Raw genomic sequence first — 22,520 nt, forward strand, 5'->3', positions numbered from 1 at the left:
TGTGAGTTGATTAATAAACCTTTTCCTTCCGGTCTTACCCTTTCCAGCTTTGATAAAGTGGGGCTTATAGGCAAATTCTAACCAGGAATCACCTTCCATCCTACTTTACAGAAATTCACCCTGGAGAAGCAGTTTGAGAATCAAATTTTCTTTTGAGAATCAATCATTTCTCAAGAATAAGAGAATAAATAACCAGTGCTTTCTCAAGAATAGTTCTTAAGAATAGATAGAAAAAGACTTCCCTGGTGGCACGGTGGATAGGAATTGGCCTGCCAGTGCGGGGGACATGGGTTTGATCCCTGGTCCCAGAAGGTTCCACATGCTGTGGGCAGCTAAGCCAAGGTGCCACAACTACTGAGCCTGCGCTCTAGAGTCTGCAAGCTGCAACTACGGGAGCCCACATACTCTAGGGCCCACAGACCACAACTAATGAGGCTCTGTGCTGCAACCACTAAAGCCTGTGTGCAACAGGAGAAGCCACCACAATGAGAAGCCTGCGCACAGCAACAAAGAGCGGATCCTGTTCATTGCAACTTGAGAAAGCCTGTGTGCAGGAACGAAGACCCAGTGCAACCAAAAAAAAAAAGAATAAAAAAGAATAATATGCTTGCTTGCTTGATTTCTGGCTAATCAGTGCCTTTGGGTTAAAAAATGCTAATTTAGGTGCTGCCGTTAATATACACAGAGCTATAAAGAGCATCTGATTTGCTCAGTCGTGTCTGACTTTTTGCAACCCCATGGACTGTAGCATCCTAGGCTCTTCTGTCCATGGGATTCTCCAGGCGAGAATACTAGAGTGGGTTGCCATTTCCTCCTCCAGAGGATCCTCCCGATCCAGGGATCGAACCCGTGTCTCCAACATCTCCTGCATTGGTAGGCAGATTCTTTACCACTGAGTCAGCTGGGAAGCCATGTGAAGAACATCTGATTTGGGGCCCAGCCTGAGTTGAATCCAGGTTCTACCATTTGGGCAAAGCACTGTATCTCAGTAAACCTTTCTGAAGTTAGAATTTTCTTTCCTGAAAATATAGAGATGATTATATCCACTTAATAGGTTTGTTGTGAAGGTCATGAAGTACGTACGCTAAGTGCCCAGCCCAATATCTAGAAAACTAGGTATGCAATAAGTGTTAACTGCTGTTATTTCCCCTTTCTCAGTTTTTGTTTTTATCTCACGCTAGGTCACTGCTATCCTTTTTCAGAACTATAGAGAACGTGGCTGGACTAACTGCTGTAGTACAGGGTGTGTGCTTTTCTGAGAGTGGTTCTGAGCATTGCCTTCTTTCCCCTGTCCTTCTGGCCTGTCTGCCATGAGCTCACACCCCTGGTTCACTACCCTTTATCTTATGCTCCTCTTTCCCATTGAATGCAGTTGAGGGACCAGAAGCATATTTTACCCTGACTTTCCATCTTCATCTCTACCCCAACTCCCAACTTTTCTCTTGAACTACAACATATGAAGTAAGTTTTGTTCTCCAGCTGAAGATTAGACACACAGTGAAAATGGTGCCAGCCTGCTGGAGGACTAGATTTTCTTTGTTCAGAGTGCAAAAGAGCCTCTATGTCAAGTGCAAAAGAGCCTCTATGTCAAGACTGAGGTCGAGAAGACCATCTCCCTGAGTCCTCCTTGCTAGCTAGAGGCCACATTCTAGTATGCCAGGGTTCTCTAGTGATTTGTTCTCTTTCCTCCTTTTGAGAATTCATCATTGAGAGAAAGCAAAGTACAAATAATGCTAAACTCTGGATTTGAAAGTTTAATGTTCTTGTCTTTGCTGTGTGTGCTGTGCCTAGTTGCTCAGTCATGTCCGACTCTTTGCGACCCCATAGACTGCAGCTTGCCAGACTCCTCCATCCATGGGGATTCTCCAGGCAAGAATACTGGAGTGAGTTGCCATGCCCTCCTCCAGAGGATCTTTCCAACCCAGGGATCAAACCCAGGTCTGCAGCATTGCAGGCAGATTCTTTACTGTCTGAGCCACCAGGGAAGCCCAAGAATACTCTTCCTGACCCAGGAATCGAACCAGAGTCTCCTGCACTGCAGGCAGATTCTTTACCATCTGAGGTACAAGGGAAGCCCTGTTCTTGTCTTTGGTGTAGCTCAATTCACCTCTCAGTTGTTTTTACCTCTGTGAAATGGCAATAATAATTCCTGAATTTTGACCTTACCAGATTAATATTACTAGATATGAGATGTGGAAAGCTAGATAAACTAAAGTGCTATTTGGTTGTAAAGTAGCATTATTACTCTCCTTTCTCATTTATTTATCCAGGGTGGGCCAGGCTTGGGGGAGTTGGTGCCAGACTCTGCACTTGCTTATTTACTTTTCCAGGACTCTGTCCTACCTGAGGGGCAGAAACTGACAAGGCTGCCAAGCCTATATAGCCTGTGATTGGCATCCATGATCTTGCCATCCAGGAGATTGCAACACCATAAGACAAACCATGGATCTGCCGACTCTCAGCTTCTCCCAGCCACGGTTCCTACAGCTTGGTAACATGGTAACAGCTTGGTAACAGGGCCTGGCAAACTTCCCCTGTCTCTGCTCCACTGGAGACTCCAAGAAAGAATTTTAAACCAAAATTTTCTCTCAGAACTTTGACTTATCTGCTGTAGATACTTGGCTAGACTGTCAGAACATCCTGGGAATTCTCTGAGAGAATAGTATGATACTTCTGGTTATCACTGAGTACTTACTGTGTCAGGAGCTATAGTTAATGACCGTTCTTACCATGTTTAATCCTCATAGCATCTTTTGAAGTGGGCATTTATTATTTGTAGTTTAGTAAAAAGAAAACTTAAGTTCAAAAAAGTTAAGTCTTTTGTTCTAAGTCACATAGTAAGTGGCAGAGTTGAAATCTGAACCTAATTCTGTCTTGTTCCAAAATTGTTGTTCTGACCACCATTTACCATGAGGCCTCCCATCACTGTACAGGAAGAGGGCCATGTGCTACAGAGCAAAATTCAGATTTCCAGTCAAATGATCTATATGCAGATCCCAACCCTGCCTGTGTGATCAGGGGCAAGTGGTTTTCAGCTTCTCCAGCCACAGATGTTGTCTCTTTAAATCTTCATCATAGCCGTGTGACATAGGTGCTGGTCTTATCTCTGTTTTGCATTTGAGGAAACTAGGCCACAGTGAGGTAAAATGACTTGCCCAAGGTTACATAAGAGTAATGTAAGTGGCAAAGCCAGAACTCAAGTCTGGGTCTAACACCTGGTTCTGTGTTTGGTCCACTGTTTTCTCATAGCCAGCTCCCAAGACCTGGTCTGTCAGGTAGACTTCACAGCTCTCAGGATGCTGACTAGAAGCCTATGGGAGGAGCAGCAGCCTTGTCCTCTTCTACTGTCTTTTTTCCTCCCATAATCTCTTCTTCTTAGAAACCTTACCAAGGCAACATACACATTTGCAATCCAAGGAAGAGTTTATGCAATGCTTAAAAATTGCTCTGAGTACCCTACAGAAGCCCGTGGGTCTGTGTCTCATTCTTTGTGTGCATTTGTGCTGTTAATTTGGCAGCATGGTGGGGTGGGTGGAGTGTTGAGAAAGTTCTATATCAGTTTACTCTTGTAAGGTTGGTTGTGAAAGTTAGAGATGATAAATATTCAAGGACAGCAGGTAGGGCTTTATTAGTTGATGGCGGTTATTTCCCCGGACAGCTGGGTCTGATAGAAACCAGTCTGGGAGTCAGGAGTTCTCAATCTATTATTCTCTTATTCTCGGACGTGTGAGGTACTGTCTCTTGAGAGACCAGGTGATCTCTAAGGACTTGACTTTCAGCATTAATATATTGTGCTTTTTAAAAATGAAAGTAATAAATGCTTATTTAAAAAAAATGGAAAAGGACAGTGAAGGGCCCCAGCTTCCCTGTATTCAGTTCATTCCTAAGCTAACACTTGTTGCCTGTTTGTGTCCTTTTCACTGTTTTCTGTGATTTTAAGTATATTCAAATATGTTAAATATGTGTATTATAATTTACTGTGCAAAATATTATAATTTATATATGTAAATGTATATTACATATGTATGTATATATGTTATATACCTTGGCACTTAGAATACATACTGCAAAAAAAAAAAGAATACATACTGCATTATGACTTGATCCTTTTCCATTTGTTTTGAGCACTTTTTCTTGTTAGTACTTAAAGATGTAATTTATTTTATTATAAATGTTTTCTAATTTATTGTTATCCCCTAATGATTACATGCCATGTTTTTTTAAAGTAAATACACACATATAATGTTGAGTTCTTAATTTTTTTTTTTTTTTCAGGAAAAGAAGAAAAAGAAACATAGAGACAGGAAGTCATCTGACTCTGACAGCTCAGACTCTGAGAGTGATACAGGCAAGAGGGCAAGGCACACATCAAAGGACAGCAAGGCAGCAAAGAAGAAGAAAAAGAAGAAGAAGCACAAGAAGAAGCACAAGGAGTGAGAGTGGAGAGTAGAGAGGGTGGCTGAGAGAAGGAATCGGAGCCTGTGCTTTGAAGCCCTGGCTCCTAGAAAGACTCAGTGTGAGAATATGGCCTCCCACCCTCTTCTCTCCCATGGGAGATGGCGTCCCCTTGTGCCACAGGCAAGTCTGGGAGTTAGGTATCAAAAGCATCTGCCTGAATGAGTTGTTTCCTTATCACTCTTGGTCCCTTTGCAAGTGACCCCTGCAGCTCACCCATTCATTCACCCAACTTCATTCAGCAGGAGGTCGTATTACCCTCTCCAGCTGCCACTGCCAGAGCCAGATTCCTGTACAGGAGTCCAGGCTAGAGCCACAGGAACTGCTGTGGGGGTGAGTCTGGCTATAGTTGAACAGAGTGATTGGCCCCTCCCTATTGGCCTACCTACCCTGGCCTGATTGGTGGATGGTCTCTGCTACATCCAGCACACGGGCAGAGGGAGATTGGCAGTATGAGGGAGAACACGGTAAGAAGTGGTGCTCACTTTTTCCATCCCCCAACATGATTCTGCTATGTTAGAAGTGACAGCCAGTGGTCACAGCCAGAAAAACATTGTTTGCAGTGACTTAGCTTGTTTGTGACATTCCGCCAGACCACTGAACCAGACAGCTCAAGCCGAAATCATTGCTTTACTTTGTATTTACTACAGTGTGAGTCAATTGGTTCCATTTCAGGTTTCTGCTTAAATTCCTGGTACTAAATGGAAGTGTGTCTGGTTTTAAACTTGCTGAGAGTCCTTTTTAGTATAATCCTTCTTCCTGTAAACTTACAGACTTAAAAGTCACTGAGGCTGCATTAGGTGACAGGAAAACATTTAATATGTCACTTTAGACCTTGGAGAGCAGCCCAGCTAAGGTACAGAGCCAGAGGCACTAGCAGGTCACAGCCTTCTTAGGAGATCACTTATAAGCCCTCACTTCTGTAATGATCAGATGACCTCTCCCCCAGGGCTGATTGGAGAACCAATAAGAATTTGTAACCATGAGTCCTGGCCTGGCACATATGCAGAAGCTCAGCAGTCATCTTGGCCAGTGGGCGTTTTCTCCCACCACCACTGGCACAAGCCTGGATCTTGTGTTTTGAAGAGAGACCACAGGATTCCACAGAGAGGAGCAACTGTCCAGACCCCCGGCATTCAGTGCAGGGGGGCCAGGGGTGATGGTTCAGAAGTCCTGTCACTGAGTGATTAGTCCAGGTTGGACTAGCTCATTTGGACTTGGGAGTGGGGTGGGGGGGGCACTATGAAGGCAGGGTGTAGGTATAGCTGTTTTATTTTTTGTATGTGTGAGGTGATCAGCTGTCACTGTCCCTAGGCTGTCCATTCAGTGTCTCATCCGATGCCGCTTCCTGAGTAGCAGTCTTTTCTGCCTACTCTCTGACACACACAGAAACTGAGGCTCCCAGAATCATGTCACCAAAGGCGGAAAGGCAACTGGGTGGCCTTGGCTCTGCTTTATTGACCTCAGAGCACCCTTTGGATGCAGTTAAAAAAACAGACAGACACAATGAGAACGGAACTGGATCCAGGCTGGTGCCACCTGACCCCAGGAGAATTTCCCCAGTCAAGGTGGATTTATACAAAATGCCAGAGGAGGAAAATGAGGCAGTCTGGTGCCGAGTCCAGGAGCAGCCAACTGGCAGAACAGCAGTCAGTGGAAGGAGAGGGCAGGTCATGCCTCTTTCTCGTAAGTACGAGTGCAAACTGCACTGCCATGGGTGAGTGTCTGGAATAAAGACAGTCAGATTAGGGCAAGGGTGTGGGCATGGAAGGAACTGGGGACACTCCATTCTGATGGGGAGAGCCCGCTGCTGCTGTGTTAACAATTCTCATTTACTGCCTACCTACTTATATGCCAGGTACTTGGCAGATACTTTTATCCTAATGCTTGTACCAAGTCTTTTTTTTTTTTTTTGGCTGTGCCACGTGGCTTACAGGATCTTAGTTCCATACCAGGGATTGAACCTGGACCATGGCAGTGAAAGGGCTGAGTCCTAAGCAGTGGACTGCCAGGGAATCCACCCAAGTCTTTAAGTTAGGTATTGTAATTCCTCTTGCAGAGATTTGGGAAAATGAGCTTTCAGGGAGGAGGCAACTTCAAGACCCCAGAGTGTTTCTCTTTCCCTTGTACCATTCCTTTCCATCCTTAGTGCCTAAGAAGGTGCCTGCACATAGTAGATAAAAAGGTGAATAAAAATGTCCAGAGACTCTTGGGAAAGGACTATCTCAGGCCACCTATTCTCCATTCTTTCCCAAACTTAGGGTGGTGCCAGGGCCACAGGCCAGAGCCCCCATCATCCTGCCTGGCATCATACAGCCAGGCCCATGGTTTCACCATCGCCTGATTGCCCAGCGAGTATTTGGTCCTGTATATCACATTCCCAGCAGAGCCAGGTACCTCATTCTAAACTGCAGGGACCCCTGCCCTGTGTGAGTGCAAGAATGCAGTGAGCAGGTTACACTGACCCAAGAAGGTCTGCAATGAAGATGCTGAGGCAAAAACCTGAGACCCTACAGGATAAGGAGGCAGAGACCACAAGTGGCTGCTGTCTCTACCCTTGGGGGGTGTTCAGTCAAGGCTATATTCTTTGGGTGAGGTCCTTAAACAGACAGATCTGACAGCCTGGTTGTTGCTTTCAGCCCAGGCCTCAGTCAGATACTTGGAATAGGCCAAGCATGGAAAGCAGTGAGAGGAGGTGCGTGAGCCTGGAATGAGGTAGAAAGGACTGTGCTGTCAGGGCCCAGCCCATCACCAGCCTGTCCCTGTCCAAAGGGTTAGGAGATGGGAGCCTCTTCTACACGGCTGGAATCACATTTGGCCATGCTTTCTACCTCTCCCTGGGCAAGGCAGTGGGCCCATGCAGAGGATGAAACGAAGGCTGTAGAGTGTGCCTACTGTAGTCCTCCCACACCAGTGAGGCTTTGTGCTCTGCAACCACTCTCTCCTTCAGACTTCCCAGCAGTCCTACAAGGTTGCCGTTATTAGAACCCACTTTACAGTTGGACTTGGAGAAGGTGACTTGTCCAAAATCATGTACCCTTTTAAGCTGAGATTTACGCAGAGGCATGTACAAGCCCAAAGCCACGGTATTACGAGTCCTAATACCACTCAGGCCTGCCTCCACCCTCCATTGGTCACAGGGCATGACCTTGGCTTTGCACAATAGGCTTGGCTGAAGGGACAGTAGAAACCAATTGGGTAAGGCTTCAAAGTTAATCCATCTTACCAGAATGAGTTTCCCATCAACTATTTCCCGCACAAGTGATGTCTCTTGTCCATTCCACTTTTGCACGTGGACAAGTTTGCCGCCATCCAGCGTCACGATGGACTGTGGAAAGAGGGTAGAGGCCTGAGCTGAGATCTGAGCTAGGATTGAGGGGCAGGAAGAGGTCTGGTCACCGGGGCCACAGAGGACTTAGTCTCTGATCCAAACTATCGATGGTGTGAGAACCAGAGCTCAGCCAGCCCACCTCCAGCCTAGTCCCATGAGCCATCTAGCTCACCACTGCTGCTTGGCTGGAAAGGGGGGCCTTCAGCTGCTGGGCAAGAAGGGAGAAGCGGGCAGTACAGTGAAGTCAGACAGTCTGGCTCTGAGAGGTGCCACCAGCCTTCAAGATGGGCACTTATCCCACACCCTGGGTGATGCCCACAGCCCCAGTCCCTCTAAGATACAGGAGGTGGGTACCAGCCTAATCCCTGGGAGAGACTGGTGAGGAGGAATAATCCTGAGACTCCCTGATGGTGATCACACATAGTGTCTAAAAGAACCTTGGGGATGCGAGGTATTGGAAAATTAGACTGTCCTGTCCGTATTCCTATGCCCCTTGGTCCATATCATGTGACCTCTCCTCTCCAGCTAAGTAAGCAACAACTGCCAGGTCCTGGGACTGGGTCCCTTGGGGTGTTCCACAGCCCTGGTCAATGTCCACTTCGTCTTCTGGGTGCTGCCAGCCTACATCAGCTGGCTCTCATCTGGCAACTTTTCCCAGGTCTCTCTAAAAATTTGGGGGCTTTAAGCCAGGCTGGGGGACCCTGACTGACCAGCAGATCAAAAGTGGCTGTGTGTATGTGGTTGGGGCTTGAGGGGTGGTAGACATGCACCCTTACCACCACCTTCCTCCTCATTCCCATACCTCTAGATTTTGGTCCATTCAGAGCAAGTTACTTTTAGCCGAGACATCCCAGAGAACTACTATTGGGTTTAATTGGGGTTCTTGCCCTTCAAAAAGATAGGCTAGCTCAAGGAGGTGAAGGTATATGGTAGGGTAAGCACTTCTCTCCAAGGTGGGCTGTGATTTTGGGGTACCATCCCCTCTATGCTGCCAGCTTCTATGTGATCCTGGGCTGGGCTCCAGCTTCCTCCACAGGGAGGATACTAGACCCTCTCCTGTCCTCGGGGGCAGCTGTGAGGAAGAAGAGATAGGGTGTAGTGGAAAGGTACTGCTAGAGGAACACCATGTCAAGGGCAAAACCCCTTTGTTTTCTCTCTTCCATGCCTGGCTCAGGGGCTGGGAGGCTTGAGGCAAGCAGCCAAGACAGCCACCTGCAGACAAGCTGCCAAGACAAGTCCTGAGACTGGAGGTGGATGCCCTCTCCCTCCCTCGAAGGAGAGGGGTGGAGGCTTGGCAAGAAGATACTACACACACACCAAAGACAGTGCTCCATCCAGAAGATAACTTTTCTTCCTTGTAGGCTGGCAACACTGGAAATGGTTTCTCAGGGTCACTGACCAAGCCCAGGAGGTGGAGGCTGAAGAAGCATCTGAGTAGGTCTCCACCTCTTGTCCTCAGCTGTCTCCTTGGCTCCTGGCAGCCAGGATCACCTGTTCAGTTGAGGACCCTGACTTCTGGGCATTGTTCCTAAAGTACTTGAGGTCACAGCCATGTCCACATAACTTCCCCGCCATCTATGGAAGGGGAAGGAATGCCAGAGCCGTTGCAGGCCATGTGCAAGGTCACCCAGCTGGAGCTAGTGTAGACTCTGAGGTCAGAATATCCTGGCTCTGTGCAATCCAGTCCCACAGGCAACAGGTAGATGCTTCCCAAGAAGAGAGGGAAGAGAAGAAGAGGACAGGACTCACATTTCTTTAACACTTGGGACATCCCAGCACTCCACAGGCCAGCTTCAATCCCCCACAACAGCCCACCCCTCAAGGTGCAACAATAGGGTGCCGCCCTATTCCCCTTCAGGGCCTCCCATCCCCATGGCCCCTTCCTCAACTCACCTTGACCTTCCTGTCATCTGCCGTGGTCTCATCGAACTCGACTCCCAGCTTGAAGCTGATCTCTGTGTTCTTGAAGGTGCTTTGTGTTTTTATGATGACTGTGTCCCCATTCACTTCGATGATTGTGGTAGGCTTGGTCATATTGGCCACCTGCCTGGTAGCAAAACCGACACCTGAGGGCAGAGGGAAGGGTGTGCGCATGAGCTGGAGTGAGAGGCCAGGTACAAGGTACAGTGACCAACTCTTAGACCAGAATGTGGGGAAGGGAGAAGAGGCGGGTGAGAACCTTCAAAAGACGTTGTGTGGCTGTTTTGTAATTCAGTTTTTCCTGTTAGCTCTGTGCAGTAAAGAGACATTGCTGATTCCACGAGACATGAGAAACTTAACGGACAAGCGTGCCTCACAGCAGTCAGTAGCAGAGCTGAGAGCAGAATAAGCTACCATTAAGTGCCTCCTGTGTGGTAAAAACCACATTTGTAAGTCTCATTCAGTCCTTCCAGTCTCCCTGCAGGACTGATGCTAGTATCCCTACAGATGCAAAAACTGAGAGTGAGTTGAAGCCCAGGGTCACAAATCTGGAATTCAAATCCAGAATGTTCGACTGCAGAGCTCACTTTACTGCTCAGCTAAAAAGGCTGGAGCCCAAGGCTCTCGTCCAGGGCATTTGAGTAGCTTTCCAAGCACAGGCGAGGGAGAAAGAAAAGAAATGTGGACTTTGCCTTCTGGAACCTATGGACAAGGATTTTCCACTTCTGAAAGCTTTTGCTCTGAGATGCACTGGTGCTCATCCCCCATAAATGATAACAAAGACATTTTCAAAACCTCTTCATGATCTAGGAGGGAGTGTTGGTCTCAGTGTGCAGTTTTAGGAGAGGCCTGAAGTGGTAGGCAGTCAGACCTCCAGTCCAGGTCTCCTGTGGGGACTCCCCTCGGCCTCAGCAAGGCTTCCCCAATGCTGCAGAGAGCGTGGAACAAACAGCCCTGCCGGTCGTGGTTTCCCTAGTATCTGGCCTTTTGCCTCCAACTTCCTCTTCCAACGGTCTCTGCTGAGCTGTTCTCCAAGGGCAGAGGCTTTGGTGAGGTGGTGGGTGGAAAGCCCCTGGATGTGCCTGGCTACATGGGTGGTTTTACTTAATGTTTATAAGAGCCCTGAACAGTTGGCTTTATTATCCCCAATTTACAAACAAGGCTTTGAGAGTGAAGTGACTTGTCCAAAGTGAAAGGATCAGTGGTTTATCTAAATTTGAATTTAGGCTCCAAAACTGTTCACTATTCCTCCTGGGCCATCCTGTCTCCCAGCATGCACTTCATCCAGGTCCTGAGGCCGCCAAGTGTGCCTGAGATCACTGACACTAACTAGGCTGGGCCTCTTCGTCCTCTGAGAACTTTTGGTTTAACATAAGAGGGGCTCAGGCACCCTTTGCAGCTGTGCTGCTGCTGGCCCACCCTGCCTGGCCACTGAGGGATTTGGCCTTGCCCCCTGTTATCAGGGGCTTCCCAGGTGGCGCATGGTAAACAATTTGCCTGCTAATGCGGAAGGTGCAAGAGATGCAGGTTCAATCCCCAGGTCAGGAACATCTCCTGAAAAATGAAATAGCACCCCAGTATTCTTGCCTGGAAAATCCCAAGAACAGAGGAGTCTGGTGGGCTACAGTCCATGGGGTCGCAGAGCCGGACACGACTGATCACGCACCTGTTACCAGAGTGAGTCAGGCTAATCCCACTCCCCAGCACAGAGCAGGACCTTGTCACTGCACAAGGAGCTGTGTTTACTTAGGACCTACCCAGAGGTGTGGAGTGTTTGAGGAAGGAAGGCACTGTGGAGTCAGTGAGGAACTGAGCTAAGAACAAGTTACAGAATTAGGAGACTCGGGAAGAGATGGATTCTACTTAGAAATGAAGCTGAAGCTATTTACTGAGAGCTGAGGAGGGTCATTTTTTCCCATCTGTACAACAAACAGGCTGGGTGGATTGTTAGACCTAACCCAAGTTGGGACAAAATAAGAGAGGTGGTAAGGATGGTGGAACTCACTTCAGGGACCTAGGTCTTCAGTTCTGATGTCTGCTGGGAGAGACTTAGGGGGTTAGGGGTGTGGAGCTAGCTCTGGGCATCCCATCTTCCCTAACAACTGCCCTGGGCCTCCTACTTCTCCAAGAATTATTGCCCTCTTGGAGTCATTGGGCATAGTGTTTAGCATAGAGGGGCAGTTGAGCACTTTGGCCTCAAAAGTCAACACTTGTGGTCCTTATTTCAGGGGTCAGGAACAGGTGGGAAGTGCCTGGGGTCAAGCCCCCACCCCCTCCCTCTTTGGTTAACTGTTATAATCCAGCCGTCCCCTGGGAGGAAGGTGTGGAACCTAGCTCAACCATGAACATTCCAGTTTTCCCCATCCCAGCTAGGGGAACTGGGATAATCTCATAGCTGGAGATTCCAGAGAAGTGATATGACCTTCTCCCTCTAGCTCATATCAGAAGGGGAAGGGCTGAGGTCAATGATGGATTAAGCAGTTCTTACTACTCCCACCCCCAGGGCCTATAGTGGGAACTGCTCTGAGTTGTTAGGATTTAGAAATCTAGGTATTCACATCAGCTCTGCTGTGGAATTGATTTGACAAGTTTCTTCTCTTTCTGGATCTTGGCTTCTCCATCTGTTGAACCAAGGCACGGGGACCTCTCTGCAAGATTCTTTGAATCTTCATTCTCCTCCATCCTGGCACCACACCCGCCTAGGCCAAAGACCCTCCCTGCCATTACTGGGTCTTGGCTTTGCTCCAGGCCTCTTTGCTGCACCCTCTAACCGGATACTTCCCCAATGAGCAGTTATCCTTGGGCTGCAGCTGGTGATGGGGCTTCTTTCCCTACCCTACCACTAGGCTAGTTGGTGAGAAAGGGGGCAACCTCCAGCAACAATCTACCCTAACTAACCCAACACAGAGGAGCAGGGGTTCTTGCTAACTCTGCAGGCCCATCTTACCTCCTCCTCAAAGCCTGTTCACAGCTGTTCCCCCTTCCATCTTTCTCTTGGGGACAACCTACTTAGGACACTTCCCATCCATTCTATTCCCTTTCACGGTTGAGTTTCTAGTTCCTAAACTGCCCATGCTTCTTTTCTTTTCCTTCCTCCTCACCTTCAATCAGTGCTCCTCTTTTACCCACACCCCTACCTCCAGATCATAAGCCCTACTTCCTCGAAAGTGCCTCCCTGCCCCCCAGCATCAACCGACACAGCTGCCCCCTGGCGCCTCCTTGCCTGCGAATTTCTCTGATCAAGTTCAGACCCTTGAAGTCCCCTCCCAGAATTCCCCGGCGATCCAGTGGTTGGGACTCCGCGCTTCCACTGCAGCGGGGCAACCGTTCATCCTGGATTGGGGAACCAAGATCCCACATGCGCCTCGGGAAGGCAAAAATAAAAATAAAAAAAGCCCCCTCGCAACAGGCCTCGCATGCCCTAGCCCAGGCTGCCACCTTATCTGCGTCCCCTGGCTCCCCAACGTTGACCAGGAGGGATGCAGCAGGCATGCAAGATCTAGCCAGGGCTAGAGAACTGCTCCGACCGGGCACGCGGCCAGCCCCTCCCTAACACAGCATCCATCCCAAGCCCAGCATCCCGAGCCGTCCTCACCGAGTGACTTCATGTAGTCATCGAAATTCTTGCTGTCCACTAACTTCCAGGTACCCACGAAGGCGTCCACCATGGTGAAGCTGGGCTAGGTTGCAAAAGAGACGACAGAGAACGCGCTCAAGGACTCTGGGATCAGCAGCTCCCAGCCCGCGCTGCCGCTTTAAAAGGCCCCCGTGTCACGTGACGGGGGCGTGGCCCACACCCCCGCGCCCGAAATAGGAAGCCCCAAGCGGGCCCTCTCGCGCCCGGGGCTGGTCGCCCATCCCCCATTGCTCCGAGGGGCGAAGGGGCAGCCGGTGTCACCCAGCTTGCCTACGTCACCGCGGGTCCCGAGGTCCGAGTCCCTTCCCCGGGCTGGTAAGCCCTGCTCCCTTCCCTGACCTCAAGGCGCTCTTCGGAATCTGCGAAGGAAGCAGTTGGGGGCACGGTGCCCGCGAGCTGGGGCGCAGGCCACCGACATCTGTCCCCTGGTCCCTCCCCGAGCTTGGGGTCAGAACAGAGATGAGAGACCAGAGGAGAAAGGAAACTCGCCTTTGGGCATGATGCCCACGCCGGGAAAGCACTGGCCGACTCTTCGCGGCGCAGGCATCATCCCGATCTTCATTTTACAGTTGAGGGGAGCCAAGACTCAGCTTGGGGCTGACAAGTTCGCAGGAAATAAGGAGACGGTGAGTGGGGAGTCCAGATGGCGAGCCTGGTCTAGCTGGTCCCAGACCCCGCGCTCTCCCACGGCTCCCCGCTCTGCCCGATGGCGGGGAGAGGCACCAGGGGCAGCGTGTGTCCTCCGCCCGCTCCCGGCAGAAGCGTGACCCTGTCGGTCGCGCCGCGTCTGCCCCACACGTGCTCGCCCCTCCCTGCGGAATGTCTACCGCGCGCCTTTCCGCCCAGCTGTCCAGCTCCCCCCTCCACCCTGCCGGTGCGCCAGGCTTTTCTGACCTCTGCGCACAGCTCCGAGCCTTTGCTCCCGTCGGTCGGCCGTTGCCTCCTCACCCTCCTTCCGAAATTCCGTCCTTCCAGCCGGCTTTTCAAGGCTCAAGGACAGCTCCGTTCTGCCTGACTGCCGCTGGCCCCCAGCTGCCGTCCTTTCTCTGACCTTCCACCGGCAGGCAGCCTTCCACAGGCAGCCTGCACTTTCAGAGACTGGCATTCATCTACCTTGTTTGACACTACAGTTTCCAAAGCACTTTTAATAGTAAGATCCATCTTGTGTTGCTGTTTTTTGCATGCTGGGGGCTTTAAGTGCATTGTCTTATTGAACTTAAAACCAAGTTCCTGAAGTAGGTGTTATTATTATCCCTTTTACAAAGGAGCAGACTTGAGGTTTAGAGGAACCCTTTCATTTTTTAATCCAACAGTTATTAAAGCACCTACTTTGTGCCAGGCCCTGGGCTAGGCTCTGGAGAAACAACTGGGAACATGACACGTACTTACGAAGGAAAACGCAAAACAGAAGGGAATGGTGCCCAACTGCACTTAAGCCAGCAGAGATCTGCAGGGTGGGGCCCAGGAGCCCTGGGATCCCTCCAGCTCTGCCACACACGTACAGTGTGGCGGGCCACCTCCCTGGACCTCTGCTTCTCTATGTGGAAGTGGAGAACATCTGCCTCTCTTCCCCTAACGTTCTGGGAAGCAGGCCAGGGAGGAAGAGCCCTTTCTCCCCCAAGTTCTTGGTTCTGCTGGACAGGTCCACTTGCCAGAACTGAGCGGGCCTATTTCTGCCAAAGCTGCAGGGACAGGCCTCAGGGCTGGGCACTGAGCCCCAGTGACCTCACTGCCGGAGCAGGTGCAGGAGGAGGAGGGGATCGAGATGGTTTCTAACCCAAGGTCACAACCTTTAGACACAGGGCCGCCTCCTCTCTCAGACACGGAGTGCTGGAGAGCCAGGGGCCAGAGCGCTCTCCCTACATGGTTTTTATAAAGCAGTGCTGAGAGCTGGGGCTGGGTGAGCAGCTGCTGGCAGAGAGAACTGGGTTCCAGTTCTGATTCCAGTGGGTGCTGCCTATGTGGATGTGGGCAATTCACTTAAGCCACACTGAGTCTCAGCTTCCTCTCAAAATGGGGGAAATGACAGTATTTACCACATAGAGGTTTTGGAGGCTCTTAAATACATTTAAAATGCTAAGCGGGGTAGACTGAATCAGTGTTCAATGCTGCTGCTGTTATTATCATTATAGGATAATTATTATTATCTCCATGGTTAGTTCTGGACTCCTGAGACCTGCTCTCAGCTCTGCTCCTGACCTGCCAGGCCACACAAGGCAGATTGGTTTGCTTCTCTGATCCTCAGTTTTCTTATTTATGAGACAGGATTAGAAACTGCTGTAGCTGTGAGGAGGGGGCTCTAGAGATCTTCAGAAGTCTTTTGCATCCTCTCGTGGGCCCTGTCTAAGCTGAGCAGCACGGTGCTTTGAGAAACTCTAGACAAACCCCAGACCCGTTATTCTCGCAGCTCTACCCCATCTTTGCCCGCCCCACACCTCACATGCTCAGACCTGGCTCACTGGAATTGACTCCCAAGCCACACCCTGTCTCCTTCCCACATGACTTTTATCCTCCCTTCTAGGTATATGCAGCCTTCTCCTTATCCCTCTCATTACCTGCATCCTCCCCACCCTCTTGTGCTCACTACACTGGGGGAAAGCGGGACAAGGGGAGGGAATATGTGAGCCCTGTCCCTTTTCCTGTCCCCCCGTTTTGTTGCCCTTGGTAAATCCAGATGTGGATTTAACATCTAGCAGGCAGCAGGGACCAGTCCCTGACAAGAGCAGCATCACCCCAGCCCTCGCCCTATAGTGATGTCACTGTTCTGTTTCCACAGCAACCACAGGCTGGAAAGATGGAGAAGAGGAGAGATGAGTAACCAGGAGAGAACCAATGAGATGGGCCGGCAGCACCGGATGATCCATGGGGCCATGGGAAGGCGGGCGACGAAGGCCTCCTCAGCATCTTCAGCTGTTCCCTGGCCCTCCCTGCCATCTGGACGCCTCCGCTAGGGGATGTGCTGCTGGCACAGAAGAGATGCGAGAGGTAGAGGCCAAAGAAGCTGAGCTCGGAGGCTCCAGTGACCCAGGGACGTGGAGACCCTCCCTTTGCCCCTTCAGGGCCTAAGTCTGTGGATGCTGACTGCCCTCAGCCCACCCCCAATAACTGGGAATTTTCCTCTTTGGCTAGTTACGGTGGTGGGGTTCTCTGCCTCTGCCTGCCACGAAATCGAGTCTTAGACAGACTTTCCCTCTGCACCCTCATGCCCCTCCCTTGGTGCATGGTCTGTTCAGAAGCAGTATCTTTGGGAAGAGGCCTGGCTCCTAAATCCCAAGCCTGCCACTTACTAGCTAGAGACCCCGAACTAGTGCCTTCCCCCTTTTGAATCTCCTTTCTTCCCAAATGGAGGGAGGCCATCTACTTTTCTGAATTGTCATGAGGATGGAAAGAAATAACAGATGGTAAGCCTCACACACAGTAACAATGAATGGTGACCCCACCCCCACACCTTCTCCTTTCTGGGTCTCCTCCCCAGGGCAGTTGACCCAGCAGTGCTCAAGAATAAACCAAGGCTCTTTGAGACCCATAGGAGAGGATCCAAATATATCTATTTCTCCTCATTGATGTCACTGGGGGCCTTCAGATGCTGCAGAGGAGTTTCCTCATCTCTCCCTTTCTGTCTGTCTCTAAATAAATTGAGCATTGCCTGTGACCAGCACTGTGCTGGGCTCAGTGGGGACCCAGGGGGGACAGGAGAGCCACAGCTCTGCACTTCCCGAACTCACAGTGTCGGGGGGACAGCTGCCACGGTGGGAGGAATGGAGTGTTCTTTCTGTCACTGGGAAATCACTTCCTCGTTCCCCTAGAGTTCTGGATACTGTGAGTCTGAGAGAACAAATGATGGCAGAAGACAGAGGTTTACTCAACACTGCTTTGCTTTTGAGAAACTGCTGCCTGTGGCAGAGTGCTCCCTGGAAGGAGAACAATGGCTCTTCTTGTGGGAGGTTGGGTGGGGTGGGGCGGATGGGATGCAGCTCCTGGTGGAGGGCAGTCACTCTTGCTTCTCAGAAACCGGCTGTCCTCCCTGTTGCTGGTAGAATCAGCCCAAACTCTTTTAGCCTTATCTCATTTGTTTCATGAACATAATTTATTACTTAAGTGCTGCTCTAGGAGGCATGCCTGGCAGATAGTAGGCATGAATGAATGACTACTGAACACTGAGGGAGTGAGTGTATGAACGCATGAGTGAGTGATTGAATCTGTTTGCCTCCCCAGCTTTAGGGTCTCAGGAGTGAGACTTGCTTGCATTCCTATCCTGCCCTTGTTATTTACCTACTAACTTTGGCTTAGATCACCATCTCTCTGGGTCTCTTTTTCCATATGCAAAAAGCAGTCCCCACCCAGCTGACCTCCCAAGGACTCTGGGACGATAAGGTCGAATTGGGAATGCAATTACAAAGGTTAATTATTTCTCTTCTCAGCCTGCTTGGAGAGGCAGGCCCCACAGCCCCCATGCTGTGGCCCCTACGCAGCAGCCGCTCTTCCCTTTTTGTGCCTTGAAGGGGTGCCATGTTTCTCGCTTGCTATCTGCCTGGAATACTCTTCCATCCCAGGCCCTACTCTTTTTTATTTTATTTCCCAAGTTTTATTTATTTGGCTGCCCCCGGTCTTAGTTGAGGCATACAAAATCTTCAGTCTTCATTGTGGCCTGTGGGATCTCTTTTTTTATTTTTATTTTTTTAATTGCGGCGTGTGGGATCTAGTTCCCTGACCAGGGGTTGAACCCAGGCCCCCTGCAGTGGGAGTGTGGAGTCCTAGCCACTGGGCCACCAAGGAACTCCCAGGCTCTGTTCTTTTAGTTAATGCCTGTTCACTTTTCAGCTTTTAAGCTTAACTCTCTTTGCCTCTAGGAAGCCCTAAACCTCCCTGTCATAGCACTTATCCTAATTTCATGGGATCCTTTTGCTTCAGAACCTGTCTTCCTATTGAGGCTTTCCAGGTGGCGCTAGTGGTAAAGAACCCACCTGCCAATGCCAGAGACATCAGAGACTCGGGTTCGATCCCTGGGTCAGGTAGATCCCCTGGAGGAGGGCACGGCAACCCACTCCAGTATTCTTGCCTAGAGAATCCCATGGACAGAGAAGTCTGGCGGGACACAGTACATGCAGTCACAAAGAGTCGGACGGGACTGAAGCGACGTGGCACGCACACACACTGTCTTCCTGTTAAACCAGAAACCCTGTGAAGGCTCCCCCTGTGCCCACAGGGCCTGGTGCAGGGACGGGCAAGGCTTTGTAGAGCAGACAAACGAGCTCTCTCGAGCAAAGAAAGCCACTTGTCCTCGTCAGTATTCTCTCTGTTTGAAAAGTCCCCCTCCCACACCCAGCTCGTCGACTGCTCTCAACTTTCTTCCTGCCAAAGTATTCCATCTCCTGTCCTCTTTCTTTTCTCATTCCATTCCTGAGGGCCATTTCCGGTGTAGAGTAGGGCCCCAAGTCCTCTCAGGGGAGAAGTGCCCTTCTGGACACACAGGTGTAGCCCGAGTCTCTGGGGACAGGCAGGCTCCCAGGAAATAAACCAGATCCCAGACTTGGGGCTGCTCCTGGCTCCTTCCCCAGATTACTCTTCTATCAGATGAAAAATGTGCCTCTGAAAAATTACAGATGATTAAGATTGGATTAAGTAAAGTATAATTAGAAAGGTAAACCTAGTGCTTACGAAACAGCACCTCACACCACCCTGCGTTCTGGGTCGTGTCCATGTGCCATGTGACCTGGCGCCAAACAGGTGGTTCAATGGTCACTCCCTCGAGTGCACTTCATTCAGGAGTAACTTGCCCAAGATTCTGGGAAGTTTCAGCAGCTCCAGGAGGCCCAGCGAACCTGGCTGGTGCAGACATGTGACTGCTGGATTGTGTTCTTAGGTGAGGAGAGCTGGCAGGCCATGGCAGGGGGCCTGGCAGGGAGTTGCTGTTGGCCTCGGGAGTCTGGGGCCAGGCATGTTCCAGGAAGCAGATACAGAGCCAAGGCTGTCAGCCTGGCTGGGCCTTTTCTGAGGGGCCTGGGATCTTGGGGTTGGCTGGGAGTCAGCGAGGGGCAGCACCCCTGGGGTCTGTAGTGAACAGAGACACCAGATAAGAAAAGGAAAGAGTCTTTTGTGGGAAGGGCTGGGTTGGCTGGGGCACGACCAGGACCAGAGCCTGTGGCAAGCGGTTTCCCCTTCTGGGCTGGGGGGTGGCAAGACTAAGAATTAGAAGCCTGGGATCAGAGGCAGGAGGGATGTCAGATGGGCACGTTAGCCTTCCCTGCACCGGGGTCATCCAGTGCAGGGGTAAGACGAGCCCAGGGAGGCGTCAGGAGCCAAGGGCCAGCTCGCTGCGTCATCTCTATTTGATGAACCAGTGTGTGAACTGTCAGAGGCGGGGAGCTGGATATGGAAAGACCACTGGTGGGCAGTTGAGACGTATCAGCTGTGTGAACTTGGGCTGTCAGTGTCTGTGCCTGTTTCCTTCTCTGTGTGATGGGGCTCGTAATATCTACCTTTCAGGGTTGCCGGAAGGGGGGAAACAAGACTGGGTGTAGAGAAGCTTGGTATGCTGTAAAGTGTGGTGCAGAAGATGACCACTAAAGTCCGTGCAGCCCTTACTAAGTGCCGGGCACTGGACTTAACAACTTTCTGTCTTTCAGCTCTTACAACCCTAACGACGATTCAGGGATGTAGGTGCATTTTCCCCATCACCTGTTTACACATGAGAGTGAGGGTTTGGACCCAGGCATACTTTCTTCGGAGTTTGTATGTTGTTCGGTTGCTCAGTAATGTCCAACCCTGTGACCCCATCAACTGCAGCACGCCAGGCTTCCCTGTCCTTCACCACCTCTTGGAGTTCACTCAAACTTGTGTCCATTGATTTGGTGATGCCATTTAACCCAACCATCTCATCCTCTGTTGCCCCCTTCTCCTCCTGCCTTCAGTCTTTCTCAGCATCAGGGTCTTTTCCAGTGAATCAGCTCTTTGCATCAGGTGGCCAAAGTATTGGAGCTTCAGCATCAGAGTTTGTATGACTTAACTACTATTCTACATTGCCTTTCCCTGTGACCATCTTTGCCCTGTCTTGCTCTGCAAACTTGGGCCAGTCTTTTCCCTTCAGTGTCCCCAACTCCATGGCAGGAGTTGGACCAGATAATCTCTTTAATCCTTCAACCTTTGGCAGTCAGTAGTTCAAGAAGGGAACATCCAAGTGGGGAAGAGGGTGAGGTGGGGCTAGAGGGATGAGGGGACAAACTTTTCCAGCATCTCTGCCCCAACCCTGCCCCTCCTTAGTGGATAGACTGGTAGATTCCCCTTTGCCCTACAAGTTGTGGGGCCAAGGGAGCAGGTGATGTTTAGCCCCAGCCTGAAATACTCGCTGGTCACTGAAGGGGCGGTCACTGAAATCCGAGTGCCAGGATGCCTGACAACAGGCAGGCAGGGCCCATCTGCCTTGGCTAGCCGACCCTAGAGGACAGGAGGGCCACAGCCTACTGGAGCCACACCTCTCCACCCACCCATCCTGGGCCCCCACCTCCTTTCTCAGGGTCAGTCTATCTGGGCACCAGGCCTGGCCTGGGGCTTGCTGCTGCTGCTGCTAAGTCTCTTCAGTCGTGTCCAACTCTGTGCGACCCCATAGATGGCAGCCCATCAGGCTCTCCCGTCCCTGGGATTCTCCAGGCAAGAACACTGGAGTGGATTGCCATTTCCTTCAATGCGTGAAAGTGAAAAGTGAAAGTGAAGTCGCTCAGTCGTGTCCGACTCCCAGCAACCCCATGGACTACAGCCTACCAGGCTCCTCCATCCATGGGATTTTCCAGGCTAGAGTAGGCCTGGGGCTTGGGATAGGGCTATTACTAGGCGTCCTCCTTGTGTCCGTGGCCTGGGCCTTCAGCCAACTCAGGGCACCCACTACACCACACACACGCACTCACACCCTGTATCCTTCTCTCTCTCACTCATTGAACTTGACTACCACTGGTGTGATGCCTGGACCTGTGCAGGTCACTGACAACCAACAGATATCCCAGACTTAACTCTCATTCTTGAGAGATGGGAGAAGTGGATGCATGTGCAGATTATGACAATACAGAAAGACTGTCACTATTCCAGCGGGCTGTACACAGACCGTGAGAACCCACAGGAGGGAGCCGCCCATTCTGCCAGTAGGGCCTGGAAATGCTTGGCATACATGATACCCACCTACCCTTTGGGCTGGGTCTTGGTGAATACATTAGAGTCTGCCAGGTGTGGGGAGAGGAAGTGGGAAAGCAGGGGAAGTGGAGAGAGTTAAACTAGGGTGAGATTTTCCTGCTGATTGATCTGGGAAGGGAGGATAGCTTAGGGCTAGGCAGGAGGTCTTGCCCATCATGGAGGAAGTGGCTTTTCTTCTGAAAGAATGGGAAACCATTGAAGGTTTTGGGGCAGGGCAGCACCACGATCTGACTCATATTAAGGGAGGAGTTTTCTGGCACTCATGTGGAGGCTGTGGCAGCCGTGATGGTCTGCTCAGCCATGCTGGCAGACAGCCGGAAGGGGAGAAGCAGCGTGGACACACCTCTCCTAATTAAAGGCATGACCTGGCAGCTACACACAGCTCCTCTCTCTGGGTTAGAAATTAGCCACACATCCATGTGCAAGCGAGACTGAGAAACGTGGTCATTATTCTGGACTGCCTGTTAGTCTAGAAAAAGGGGAGAATGGGTGTCAGGGGGCCAGAGGTCTCTGACACAGTGGTTAACAGTCTTTCTCTGAAATCAGACTTCCTGAGTTTTAAGTCCTGCTTTGCCATGCACTGGCCATGTGGGCAGGTCACTTGCCTTCTCTGTGCCTCACCTGAGGGTTCAGTGAGGTAACACACCATGTCTTAGAGCAGAGCCTGGTGTACATAGTGAGGCCCAGGGCTGTCTTTGGCAGAAGCCAAAGAGAAGGGAGTGTTTGGGGGACAGGTCCTGCCTGAGTCCCCTGGCAGAGCTGAGATCCCCCTGGGGGCTGATGTATATCTGGGGTGCCCAGGACTATTTAGGCCCTTTAAACCCCATGGTTTAGCTGAGGCAGAGGATGCTGGGAGCAGGACAGGGGGGTCCTGGGAAAAGAAAGGTCAATCATGGAGAAAATTCAAGAATACGTGGGCCAAGAAAAACTACCCCTGGACCCAGGAGCTCCAGAAGCATCCCAGCATGGAGTCCCACTCGCAGGAGTAGATCTGGC

The 22,520-nt window shown here is 50.7% G+C and overlaps 2 protein-coding genes across 7 annotated transcripts in view; one reads left to right on the plus strand and one right to left on the minus strand.

Annotated features, from left to right (window-relative positions):
* ZCCHC17 (zinc finger CCHC-type containing 17) overlaps positions 1 to 5,182 on the plus strand; it is a 49,482-nt gene extending 44,300 nt beyond the window's left edge. For all 3 annotated transcript variants that reach the window (XM_043446163.1, XM_043446164.1, XM_043446165.1), the window contains exon 8: positions 4,276 to 5,182. In XM_043446163.1, coding sequence (XP_043302098.1) covers positions 4,276 to 4,437 — 162 coding nt within the window. In that variant the 3' untranslated portion in view covers positions 4,438 to 5,182. The remainder of the gene's footprint in view (positions 1 to 4,275) is intronic.
* Positions 5,183 to 5,862: 680 nt separating this feature from the next.
* On the minus strand, positions 5,863 to 14,364 carry FABP3 (fatty acid binding protein 3). Of its 4 annotated transcripts, XM_043446169.1 has the most exons (6): positions 14,238 to 14,364; positions 13,833 to 13,940; positions 13,302 to 13,386; positions 9,680 to 9,852; positions 7,682 to 7,783; positions 5,863 to 6,180 (listed from the first exon to the last, which is right to left on the minus strand). In XM_043446169.1, exons 3-6 carry the CDS (start codon positions 13,372 to 13,374, stop codon positions 6,127 to 6,129), a joined length of 402 nt encoding a protein of 133 aa, XP_043302104.1. In that variant the 5' UTR covers positions 13,375 to 13,386; positions 13,833 to 13,940; positions 14,238 to 14,364; the 3' UTR covers positions 5,863 to 6,126. The 4 variants fall into 4 exon arrangements, with proteins under 4 accessions (XP_043302104.1, XP_043302105.1, XP_043302103.1 ...); XM_043446170.1 differs by lacking the exon at positions 13,833 to 13,940 and having other exon boundaries at positions 14,292 to 14,309; XM_043446168.1 differs by lacking the exon at positions 13,833 to 13,940 and having other exon boundaries at positions 14,238 to 14,292.
* Positions 14,365 to 22,520: the final 8,156 nt, after the last annotated feature.

This window comes from Cervus canadensis, chromosome 24 (assembly GCF_019320065.1).
Source record: "Cervus canadensis isolate Bull #8, Minnesota chromosome 24, ASM1932006v1, whole genome shotgun sequence".
Classification (NCBI taxonomy): Eukaryota; Metazoa; Chordata; class Mammalia; order Artiodactyla; family Cervidae; genus Cervus; species Cervus canadensis.

Excerpts from the sequence above, each read along its gene's own strand:
- FABP3 (XM_043446169.1), bottom strand. The coding sequence starts at position 13,374 with ATGGTGGACGCCTTCGTGGGTACCTGGAAGTTAGTGGACAGCAAGAAT. Across the intron at positions 7,784-9,679 it reads CAGATGACAGGAAGGTCAAG|TCCATCGTGACGCTGGATGG; the intron begins GTGAGTTGAGGA and ends CTCTTTCCACAG. Across the intron at positions 6,181-7,681 it reads TTGATGGGAAACTCATTCTG|ACACTCACCCATGGCAGTGC; the intron begins GTAAGATGGATT and ends TCTTTATTCCAG.